Genomic DNA, 12,963 nt, shown 5'->3' on the forward strand with positions numbered 1-12,963 from the left:
GGATCTGTTGCTAGCTTATTAGATATTTGACTTCTCTTCTGCTTATAAAAAGTGTCTTGGGTATGGAGTAGTTCTGAAAATCCAGTTGATCGATGAAATAACAGATATTAAGTTTTTGTTATTTGCTATTCCAGGCTATGACATTTCTGTTCTCTAAAACTGTGATTTCCCTTTATGTGTGTCTGCTTTGGGAAGACTTTAGGGCTCATATTTTTCTGAATGGGGGGCTATGAGTTTTTTGTATAGTTATAGTGGGCTGGTTCATTCAACAACTTAAATGGATTACTTGTTCTGTGAAACGCATACGTCTAATCCCTCTAGCTATTGATGAAAAATTGTCACACTCATCATGAAAAATAAGTTAATAATAAGCAAATGAGAACAGAAAAAGAAATGGTAAAGGGGATGATAGAAAGTTTTCAAATGTTCTTCAGTATCATTTTACTGGTCAATGTGAGGAGTTTTAAATGCCTGGTTTGTGAAACTTACCAATACACACTCCTGTTAAAGTATATGGATACAGTTTTCGTGAATGCATTCTGTACCAAGGAGTCACTGCCAAAGGCCCACAATTTCTCTTTAGTCTTCTGTTCTTTTCAGTTTTCCCTTATCTTGAAGTGCCGTGATGAGGTTTTAATCCCCACTTTCTCTTTAGTCCTCTGTTTGGTTGAACAAAGTATGCATTTTCTGTATATATACAGCAATCAAATGCCAAAATGACTACTTCTCCTGATATGTGTTCACCTTGTCATGAAAATATTTGCATTTCTCTTGCAGCTGACTTCATCTTTTCCAACTACTTTTCATGCTCAAAACAGAAAGCAATGAATGGGAGACAGAAAAATAAAAGTAATGTTGCAGAAACTCATGCATCATTGGTATGGGCATATAGTCTCATCATAGCTGCCACTACAATTTGTCATGCATTGTTCTATTCAGAGGTGCCATTCCAATACTTTGTGATTGAAATTTGAAAGAGAAGTTGTCCATGTCCACAATTTCTTCAATGAATTCTTTGAGAAAATAAGAGAACATGGACTTGTCAGTGAAAAATCCAAACATGTTATCTTTAAAACATGAATCTCTAAAATGATTCATTGTACAAAAGTTGTCTTGTCCAGTTTTTTCTTCCTAATGAGAAAAAGGTGAGCTTTTGAATGGACTCTCACCAAGCTAATTAGGAGGATGGATATCTGTTGAACCTTAGAGGGAGATAAAGACAGCTTGCACTTAAAAGCAAAAGAGAAGAAAAGTGTTTCATCAGCTAAAAGAGGAAGTAAGAAAAGGAAAATTTTCCTCTTCAACTTTATTGGGAAGAGGCACCACTTATTACCTACCAGCCCCATTATTGATTGATTACATGTACACATAAAAAGTCACCTAAAGCTACCTTAAGGCCCCAGAGCCTATATGAAACAGAGGACAAGATGGTGAAGACTCAGAACTATTTGCTTCATGGCCAATTATGATATCTTCTTTTTAAGGAAAATTAAATGCCATTTGTATATTTTATTGTTAATAAACACTTGTTTTGGATCTGATTAATTTCCTTTTTGTTTTTAGGTGCACAAAAATATTATTTTTAACCTCCTACATTTCCCTTTTGATGCAGGAGAGGCCATCCTTTGTCATTTTGATCCTCAAATCAGCAAATCATCTCTTTTAGGCCCATTAAAGTTTGAATGTGAATGATCCTCAAAAGCATTACCTAAAAGAGAAATTAGTGGAACTTCTTTTGTGTCATTATCATGTAAAAGGGGGATGTATTGGTGTTTGATCTAATGAGATCTACATGTTTTACTCCAATAATTGTTTTTTTTCTTATATTTCTTTTTATGGTTAGAAGAAACTGAGACTGACTTGGGGACCCTTTACTTCTTTAGGTTCAATAAAAAATTCTGCAATGATATCATTTAGAAAAAGAATCAAGAGAGAGTTGATAAACTATCCCAATACTAGAACAGTAATCAATGTTACCCTTACTTTCAGAGGGGTTTTCATTTCTAATACAGTTATATATATATAAGAATCCATTTTGAATAAGGGGGTATCTCTGAAAGAGTAGAACAATTTCCCATTTTTGCAGCATATGTTACAATCTGACTTCGATCTGAATCAAGACATTCTCAAATTATGATTTGGGGTTTGGGCTTTAATCAAACCAATCTCTATGGGCTCTATGAGTTTTGGGGCTGAATCAGAGCCAAATCCTAATGTTGTGTTAATCTTGTGCGAAAACCTGGACCCAGTTGTAAGCTCCCTTCGCTCTCAAATGAGTCCAAAGAAGTACTGGTCAATAAAAGAGACTGAGTTGGATGCCTACAGGAAGGAACCCCTGGACCACTCAGTCGCAGAGTGACATGCTGTTCTAAAGCTGTGGAACTCATTGAACCACATCCAGTGGGGACGGCAGCAGGATTATAACACTGACTAGATTTTCTGATCCATCGGATACTTGGAACAGTCACCAGTAATGGAACTATCAATCGGTTCAATTTCACTTTTGGTTCGATTAAAGATAATTTTCCTAACCTCAAACCGAAAATTGAACCGGCACAATTTGATTCAAAAGGTGATAACAAAATGAACTTTACTCAAATCTGGCTCTGTAGCACAATTACTGGTCCAGATCTTCTACCCGTTAGGGTAAAGGTCTATAGTTTTTCACACTTCTCCATCACATATTAGTAGAAAAACCCAACAGTGATTCACTGGGATTTTACTTCAAATTTATATAGAGGGGGCAGTGCGAGAGAAGCTCTACCTTAACTGATAGAGGATGTTGGAACCTCTTTTTAAAATAAGGAATTACCAGTTTGTTCTAATGGGGTAGTTAAGGCTAGCATGTCCAATGAGCAGCGAAGCAAAGGGTGCAGGTGCACCATCTACATCGAGGGCAATAGGCTATGCATGCATGTAATAGGGCATGTGGAAGTCGCCGTAGTGGTGGGTGTAGGGTTTTACAGACATCTACTCACAGATGAGAAAATGACATAACAGATGTTAATACTCCAGGACAAATGCTGAAGAGGCCACTCGTAATGGCCATTATTCCATTTGTCTGTGTGAGGACTCCCACAACAAACCCCAAGAGCAAACTGAATGCTTCAGTCTGGTTCAGTCTGAGAGGGTCTGGAATTTTAAGGGTAAGGGACAATCCAGTCACAGTCTCCCCATTCTTTCTCTCTCTCTCTCTCTACACTGCTGTCCTCACTGTGAATACCCCATGACTCATCTCTCTCCCCCTCTCCCCATTGCAGTATTCAGAGTCACAGTCACCCTATGACCCATTCCTCCTCTCTCTCTCTCTCTCTCTCTCTCTCTACATTGCTGTCCTCACATTCACCTCCATTCTTCTCCATTCTTCTCCATGTGTATCTGTTACCATTTGCAAAGGAGTATTGAATGATCATTCAGAATCTAGTGAGTACAAAAGGATCTCTCTCTCTCTCTCTCTCTCTCTGTCTGTTGCAATTCGGAAAGGTGGCATTTAATGATCAATTCAGAATCTAGAGAGCAAGAAATGATCATTATTGTAAGAGAGTGCACTGCCCAAGCCAAACTACAAAAGCTCAAAAGTTAAAAACTTCCATATAATTTGAATGCCAACCCTACTGCAACTTCTTTTAATGACTTTTTTGACCAACCCCAGCTTCACCTCCAAATTCTAGTACTTCCCCATGACTTCCTTGTGAGTTGTGAGAGCATTAGACCAGAAAGGTTGAAATAGGACTCTTACATATATAACTGTCAGGCCAGGTAGTTCATGCATGGTTGGAAATTTCCTTTCAAGAGTTATTAGAACTCCATGACCATGATTACCAATGGACCATCTGATGTTTCAATCTGACTCTGAAATTATTAGGACCAAGAGTGGACCATTGCCAGCTTTTCATGTTGTGGTTTAATAAAACAACCACTTGCCATCTAAAAGCTTAAAGATTGATTTGATTGTCTATTATGGTTTGGCCTTGTTGAAAAAAAAGAAGATATTCTAGTAAATTTCAGCCTTTTTATTATTCTAGTTTTATTTGAAGCTGTGATCTTGAATCTTGACAAAGAAAGGTACGTGTTGTTGTTATCATTTGTTTGACCTCACTTGGGTCATTAATCTTTGAGAACCTTAGTTTTTCTGGGGACATTCAACAATCTGCACCCATCACAACTCACCATAACCTATCACATTTGAACCCAAATAAGAGATCTGAACCAAATCAGGATGATCAAGAGATAATGGTTCTCTGGCAAGATGCAAAAGGAAGATAAAGAAGAAAAAGAACAAAGGCTATTCAAAGGGCCCTTCAGCCTACATCAATCCTGAGGCTGGCAGTTCTTCTGTCGGCTTATTTGGAGGAGTTCTCAAAGTCTATATTAGGTGACAAATTAAACTTATTGGGGTCAGATTGGAGTCAGAATGAGGCCACCAGGGAAAATCATTGCTTTACATCTTGGACTATCATGCAATCTCCTTGGTCGATCACTCTCAGAAATTAAATAGAAGGTTACATCAGTGCCCATACTAATCAGGTACCTGGAAGTACCTGAAACAACAGACTGATCAGAACAAGCAACAGAGAGATCAAAGGATCCCACCCCTTCAAAGCACTGATTGGTTTTCATCACAATGGTAAGACTTGGCTCCACAAGTCGGAGACCAGTTAATATTAGCCACGGCGGTGGATGATCAATGAAGGGTTCTTTTGTGCCAAAACAATGAGAACCAGTAAATCTCTGTGTGTGTGTGTGTGGTAGAGACTCTAGAGAGAACCAGTATGTCTAAATCAATGAAGAGTGAAGTACTGTGGCAGTTTTGTAAATATTTTTGAAGACAGTGTCTGAGTGATCTGATCCGATCAGCTTAATGGGTTTGTCCTTCCTTTTCAAATAAAGAAACTTTTTTATCTTTTATTGTAGGCATAGGTTAGGAAGAAGAGCCTTTGATGAAGCTGGTGAAGAAGCTCTTTTCTCTTCTCTCTTCCTTTCTATTTCATTCTTTCTAAAATAGAGCTTTTCTTTATATTCAAACTTTTTTGAGGGGGTGGGGAGAGAGGTCTCTGGAAAAGATATGGTAGAGGCCCATCTCCATACTGGACCCTCTGACCCATAAGGCCCACTTGACCCACATAAACATCCATTGCTTTAGGGTTTTTAATTTCTACAACTCAACTTTGAGCCAAACTTGTGAGTGATTTAAGGATTGAAACATTATGAAAGCATATAACTTCCAAAACCTAATATCCGGTACTTGCTGCTTATGTTTTATCCACTAGGAACAATGATATATAATATCTTCCAAGCTTGATGGCCAATGTAAGAAACATTATTCAATGCCTGGTTAGATAATTTTTTTTTATCTTGGTATGTCATCCCTATCTTATGGTTATTGAATAGACCATTCCCTTTTGCTTCCTTTGGTCTTACTATTAGACCCATTATGTTGCTTTGACATTTGTGGTAATCAAACTCAATTTTGTTGTTAACTAAATTTGTTTAAGAAAAAAATTAGACTATATATTAGTTCAATTATACAACTTACTTTTCAAACATTTATTGAGATTACATTCATTGCAACCTCAAGGGATTTTCATTATATTGTTCAAATCTATTAAATTTATTTTCTAATTACCAAAAACAATATGAACTGATTTCCTACAAGGGCAGTGTTAGAAGGAATCTACATCGGCAACATATCATTTGGTAGGGATAATGGATGCACAACCACGAACAGAGAAGAATACAAACAAAGCACACAATGGGAATTTAAAGTGGTTTGGCAAAACCATGTCTACGTCCACCTGAGAGAAAAGAAATTTCACTATTTTCAGGAAACCACACACTACTCTCACACCCACAAAGTGCTACCCTTTGCTTGCCCCCTATCTTTATCCTCAGAATAGGTTTCCCAATACCTTACAGGGATTGATGCTATAGGTTATTCCACAGAGATTATTTATAGGGAAACCTAAAAATCCTAATCCCAATGTAATTACAATTTTATCCCAGTACTAATAATTGGCCCAAACTCTTTTTCAATTACAAATACAATCTAAAAACCATAATTACATGTACCCACATAATACAAGACACCCAAACCCAACATTATTAGTACAAGACTATAAGGTCCACATAGACTCATATGATTAGAATACAAAAAAATGTGTTAGGGCCGGACCCATTATTTTTTTTGTATTTTTCATGTTACTAATTTGTTAAAGAGAATTCAGGATGATCAATTGAAAGTCCTAAGATCATGAAGTTCAAAGACAGAAAAGTAATCAACTAGGTCATTATTCATATGTAACTTGGACCCTCTTTGTTCTGCTTTTTTTCCCTCCCTCTCCTGTGAATCCTTTCTGGTTGCTTACAAATCATTTTGAATGAGTTGTTCTTGTTGTCTAGCTTTGTGTTCATTCGAAGTGGGTCCCTTACTCCTGTGATTGAAGCCTCCTCCACACGGCACTCTTACCCTCTCATGCATCTCTTATTTATTTGTGCAGCCCTATGATCCTTCAATAAGGGGTTTCAGGTAGGTGTCAGTATCGTGCTGAGCTGAGATTCCAGTTTCTCTCGTGTCCAAAGGCTCCAAACAAACCCTGGTTGGTCCTCGTAAAAGGCAGGCTTTGTTGTTAATGGAAAACATAAAGTAGATGAAGTGATCACTGGCCCACAAAAAAAGGAATTTTCATGTGGGTTTTCTTTCTTTGATATCTCTTTGCAGTTATAAATATTTTAATTCCTTTTGGGTTTCTTTAAACTTTGATTTGGGTTTTTGTTCTAAGTGTGATCTCTAGCAAGTAGGATTTGATGTTACTAATATATATATAATCTCAAATGGATCTTTCACTGGTTCCGTTAAGAAACTAAAGACCCTTTTATGTTATACGCTAGAATCATGTCAAGAATGTCAAACATGGCTTTTCTCCAGGCTCCTCACTAAGAGAAAAGCCTAGATGTTCTCCCTTTATCTTATGTTTGAAGTCTCTCTATAATATTCTCTAACAAAAGAGACCCAATAGCTTCAACTTGGAGAATCTCCCAGACATCCAAAGAAAGACAAACTTTAACATTAGAATTAGATAAAAAAAAAAAAAAACAAACCATATACAGGCAGCCTGGGAGATGATAACATTAATTAAAAAGGAAAAAGAATGATCTCAAGGCATAGCCCAAAAGAAACGTTTTCCTCCTCACTACTGTATTTATTCTTCTCCTTTTCCTCTTTCAAATTTCAAAAAGTGATTATGGCTCACAAGATTACCTTGCCTTTCCCCTCTTCCTTACCTTTTTTATCCCCTTAATTGGGATTTCTCAAAAGCAATTGCTGTTTGATACATGCCAATGAGCAACATAGTATAAAATCAATCCTTAACTTGGTTGATTCTCGAGGATTTTATATATATACATCACCCCACCCTAATTTTTGGTTGGATTAGTACTAGGTTTCAACTTCAGCTTCAGTTTCTTATTGGAGATTTCTCCTGTAGCAACATTAGAAGAGCTCTAGAGAGAGTAGGAAGAAGAAAAAGAGTTGTGATTCGAGACAAAGGAGAGATAAAGTTGTCCCCACTCCACCAGTGTTGGAATAAGATAAGAAGATAACAAATATATATTCTTCTCTAAGGGATGCTTGGTCTCCATGAAAACACTAGCAATCAACAAAGATGAATGGAAACAAGGATCTTGGGATTCTAAGTAGAGATGGCTTCTTGACTTAGCTGTTAAGAATCATTACTGGGTTGGAACAAACTCACAGTTTCCAGCAATACAGAAAGTTGCAAGTTGGTTTTAAAAACTTTGGTCAAGATTCATCAAGATCACTAATTAAGTAGTTGTAAACCTTGAGAGAATAAGGTTTTCCCAGTTGATCCACTGGATAGTTACATCTCATCATGGGTCATAGCAGTTGTGTTATCCGCTGCTGGTTCCTGACTGGCCATTGCCATGGATTTAAAGAAGAAGAAAATTTGAAGAAGTGAAAATAAAATATGATAACACTGCAGTTACATTATTATCATCGTATTCATCATCGACATGACTGTTCTGTAGAAACTTTATACGTACATTACCCATAGCAATTAAAGACTGCCAATTTGCTTACCTCGTTAGAAAGTGAAAATCCAAAGACTACGTTAAAAAATTGAGAAAAAGTAAAATGCAAGAGAGAGAGAGAGAAAGAGAAGCAGTCAAAGCTGCCATTGAAATGTCTTATCAATCTACAATCCCATCCAACAGTTGTAGGGTCCATCAAGCTAGGGAAGTGCGTACAGTAGGGGAACATCAGTATATGTCGCAGATAACCCCAACCATTGAACCTTATAGGCTCCAACCTGTTACTGTTTCCAGATCTCTCTCTCTCTCTCTCTCTTCCTTCATCGTCTAGAGCCATCTCCCTCTAAGTCCTAGTTTGATAAACACTTTTTGGTAAAACTAGTTTGATCAACACAAAGCTACAATATTCCATCGGTTCCAACCTTAATAACCCTTAGATAATTGGTACTATTATTGTTGGGACTTAATTACCTATATTTTCTTTTATATTGTAAAGTTCTCTCTCTCTTCTCTTCAGAGCTAATCATTTGATTTGAATCCCAAAGGCAGTGAATCTAGCTCACATGGTATATGTTCCATCCATCAACAAACACATCTACCCACTACCCAAAGGTAAGGCATCATATGCACCCAAAAAGCTGATGCAATTGCAGGTTGAAAAGCCTATCCCAACCACATTTGGAACAAAATATCCCTCACCCTATCTTTGTAATTATCCAAAGACCCTATATCCCACCCTACCCATTCTAGATTTTGTGGGTTACATACGAGGCTCCAAGGACCCCCATCAAGATTTTCTCTCTTTCCCCTTTTTCTTTTCCCCTTTTTCTTTTCTCTTTCGCACAATAAACAAACTAACATGGGACATCCATGCATGTAAGCTAAACCCGAGAGAGAGAGAGAGAGAGAGAGAGAGAGGGGGGGGGGTAAGAAGAAGAGATCTTTCTGTCATTTTGAGACTCATTTTTCAATCACAACTACGCTCTCTTCTGTAGTTCTGTCGAGGGCCTGAACTGACTGGGCACATCTAAGCGTGAATTCATGAATGTGTTATGTGCCCTACATGCATTTATGAGAGAGGAGAAGTACAAAACATTAACGCTTGTTGTTATCAATAAACTTGATAAGACATCTCATCATTATTCTTTTGTAATTTCTGGAGGGGAGTGGATGTTTGTACGTGCAACTGAGTCTCAGTTTCTCAATTAAGGCAATGAAGGAAAGCAGTTTAACTGCTTAAGCTGCAATGGGTAAGGAATATTGATGTCACCATAAAAAAACAGTAAGGAATATTGACAATTTATCAGAGCCCATATTACCAAAGATAGGAGAACCTAAAAGCTGAAAAGAGAAATGGAAACCGCCCACATGAAGTCATGAACTGAAAACAAAATGGATTTACAGGAACTTGGTGCTAACATTGATGATGTATTTGCCTGTTTGGGGGTCCTATCGGCTATACTAACAAGAACTGATGGAGAAAAGAGAAAGAAAAGAGAATGGGTTATATGATTTTCCAACTAACTTCCCCTTCTCAACTTCTTTTCTTACTCAAGAGAGTTATGGCAGTGTAAAGCCACTATAGAATTCACCAAATTTAAGACCAAGTTGCTCATTTGTATCAATGTGAGGACTCCTCATCTTGTTCGATTTCAGAGGCAGGTTCATCTTCTTCTTCAAAACAGTCAATGCCATAAGCTGCATGTCCATGCCCAAAAGCTTTGATGTGGTCTTTGAGAGATCTCTTGTGCTTGAAATCAGATCCACATATGCAATACCACAACTTCCCACAGTTCTTCTCATGGGTTCTCCAGTCACCTCTCACTGCAAAGGCCTTACCACATTTTCTACACATGAAGGGCTTGATTCCATGCTTTCTCTTGTAATGGGTTTGGAGGGTTCTGAAGTCCTTGAGAGGCTTTGCCCTTGGATGATCTATGTTGTTCCTGCACCCTGGTGCACAGCAATAGCAAGGCAGCCTAAGCATGGCTGTTGGTTGGGTTCCCCTTAGTGATTCTGGCCCTTTCCGGTACTGTGATCCATGCCCCCACATATGCATCTACAAAACAAGCATTTCCCACCCAACCCATGGACTTACAAACATAAGTAGAGAATAATCAACGAAAAAAAAGGACTAATAAAAGCAACTACTGTAAATTCTAAGACAGACAGAAAACTATCTAACCTAGTGAATTCTATCATCTCACTTTTCAGTGGGAATCCTTGTAATATATTATATGTTATGTTCTTTGTTCACGCAAGGATGGGTTCTGAGATTTTAATTCACTTGAAGATGCAACAGCATTTATCTTCTACTTAGGTTTACTTTGATGGATATAATCTCTCTTTCTCTCTCTCTGGTTGATCTATCTATTTTTTGGACTGAATGTGAACTAATTCTTGTTAAATTCAAGTGCTCACAGCATATTTCCAACCGGGGAATAGTGGAAATCAAAAGTGCAGAATCATTGGAGTCCTCCCGAAAATAATACGAAGCAAATAGGTTCTTTATCCTCTCCTACCCAAATGATATTTGAAAAGGAGCCTTTTTTTCTTCCATCCCCCCATCAGGTCCTCAAAAATCAAAAAGAAAAAGAAGGAAGAAAAATGAAAAACAAGGAAAATAATTCTGAGGATGCAGAAGGTGGTATTAAAAAATCTCTTGATTCAGGCACTGTAGGCTATCCTACTTCGTGTGAACTCCTTATACATGTAGGGTTGTTTGTTTTTCCAGACTGTAGTGTTCAGAAATCTTCAGATGTAGAACTTGGGTTCTTTGATTAAAGATCATCTGATGATATCTAAAATAACTGAGACATATTCCAGTTTTACACACTTGCCAATGTATATTTTGTGAACACAAACTTCAAAGTACCAAAAGCATAAGGAACATTGTCTGTGTTGTTCAATCACCTAAAGACGGTCACTGATCCGAGTGACGAAGTTGGACCAGATAGAAATATTCGAATTCCAAAACCCACAGACCATGCAAACTGGAAAAGATTATAAATTATAAAACAGAAATTAAGTAGGAGGACGACTTGAACCCGAAAATGAGAAAGAAAGAAATAGGGAAATACCCTTCTGACCAACATATTCTTCCATTAATCAAACTTGGGTGAACTAGAAGACTAGAAAAGAAAGTGAGAACAAGGGAAAGAGAAAGAAGAACTGAGTTTTCTCTTCTTTGGCAAAATTAAGGGAATTAAATAATAAACGAAAGGAAAAGAGAGGTCATGAGTTATAAGTTCATCTCATTAATCATACCTGCATATTGTTGTATCTGTTGAAGGTCTTGCAGCAAACAGGACATGAGAACTGGGTAGGACCAATTAGAATCTGAGAAGGGGTAGGGATCCAGTACTGACCCTTGTTGAGTCTATTAGGTTGATACCCAGAAACAACACCTGCTCCTTCCTTGTCTGTCATCTCAGTAGAGGAAGAGACTCTAGAGATCAGATCAGCAGCACTAGGGATGGGAAGCCCAATATGTAGGGCAACAGTTACAGTTTCATCACCAGTGGGACTAGGATAGAAGGTGTGGCCATTTTCTTTAGCCTTGTCCTTGTCCTCTTCCATGGCACTGCAGGAGGGTTCTTCTTCTTCATGCCTGATTGGGCTTAAACTGAGGAGGGGAAGAGCTTCTCTTAGGGGTGGAGAGGGAGGTGGGGAATAACAGTGAGTGGAGTTGTTGAAATTATTGTAGAAGTTGTAGGCATGAGGAGCATGAGGAGCATGAGATGGGTTGGAGGAGGGAGAGGAGGAAGAAGAAGAGGAGAAATGGTGGAAAAGAGGATTGAAATTGTACCCGCCAGAGAAGAAATTGGAGAAAGGGTCTCCCATGATGAAAAGTGAGGAGGGAGACGGCTTTGCTGGCTGGTCAGGTTATTATAGACTTTAAAGAGAGAGAGAGAGAGGAGAGAGAGAGAGAGAGAGAGAGAGAGGATGAAGTACAGTATATTGTGGAAAACTCACCAGTGCCCAAGAGAGAGATAATTATCACCCAAAAGCCTAAAAAAGTTGGAGGGTAAACAAAAATCACTGGATTAAAAGGTTAGGAAATAAAAGAGCAGAAATCTCACGTATGGCTGTGATTAAATAAAGTGGGGGGGGGGGGGGGGGGAGAGAGAGAGAGAGAGAGAGAGAGATGGGGATTGAGGAGAAGCATTGGGGGATGGGGGTATAGTGGGAGAATGAGATAATCTTGGGACTTGTAAGAACAAAGCTCTATGTTGGGGAGTGTGGAAAGGGTAAAATTATTTTACCCATATGAACCCAAGAAGAGAAATGGAGGAAAAAGAGGAGATTGATTTATAGATACATATACGGCCAATTTAGAAAAAGAGCTTAAAGAAAAATCGGGAAGACAAGATCAGAGATTAGGGTTGGAGGTTGTCCCCCCACAACCCAATACCCATACCAGAGAGAGAGAGAAGTATTAGCCATTAGCAGTGCAAACATGCAAATAAGAACATATCTTTTTGGTTCTTCTAACTTTTTCCTCTTTGCTTGGGGATGTGCAAGTTGAGAAGTAGGTTTACACCATCACGGCATTTGCTTCGGTGGCCGTGCTTTGGTCGGCTTGGCTGAGTAAGAGCTGAAAACACTGTCTTTAAACCCCTCTCGTCATCATTGTCTTTCAACTCTTCTCTCTCCCTCTCTCTCTCTCTCTCTCTCTCTCTCACCTGCCCATACATCCTTACATGCAAACATCCAGGTACTGTTCCTGCCGTCATCCACCTCTCTCAGAGTCTGGCATCTTGTTCTCACCATGGGCCTTGACCAGCTCATCACCTTAGGCTTTCCATACATTACAAGTTTGCAACCAAGAGGTAATGACTTATGACCACCATTACCTCATAATACTAATCATCTACTAAAGGGCAACTCCCCCCTTTTGCCCTTTTACTGATT

The 12,963-nt window shown here is 38.4% G+C and overlaps 1 protein-coding gene across 1 annotated transcript; it reads right to left on the bottom strand.

The window, feature by feature from the left end:
* Window positions 1-9,238: 9,238 nt before the first annotated feature.
* LOC149001577 (zinc finger protein WIP2-like) lies at window positions 9,239-11,896 on the bottom strand. Its single transcript, XM_089137365.1, has 2 exons — window positions 11,317-11,896; window positions 9,239-10,108 (listed from the first exon to the last, which is right to left on the bottom strand). Exons 1-2 carry the CDS (start codon window positions 11,890-11,892, stop codon window positions 9,671-9,673), a joined length of 1,014 nt encoding a protein of 337 aa, XP_088993491.1. The 5' UTR covers window positions 11,893-11,896; the 3' UTR covers window positions 9,239-9,670.
* Window positions 11,897-12,963: the final 1,067 nt, after the last annotated feature.

Source organism: Hakea prostrata, chromosome 10 (genome assembly GCF_041222555.1).
Source record: "Hakea prostrata isolate BN-2017 chromosome 10, UWA_Hpros_2, whole genome shotgun sequence".
Lineage (NCBI taxonomy): Eukaryota > Viridiplantae > Streptophyta > Magnoliopsida > Proteales > Proteaceae > Hakea > Hakea prostrata.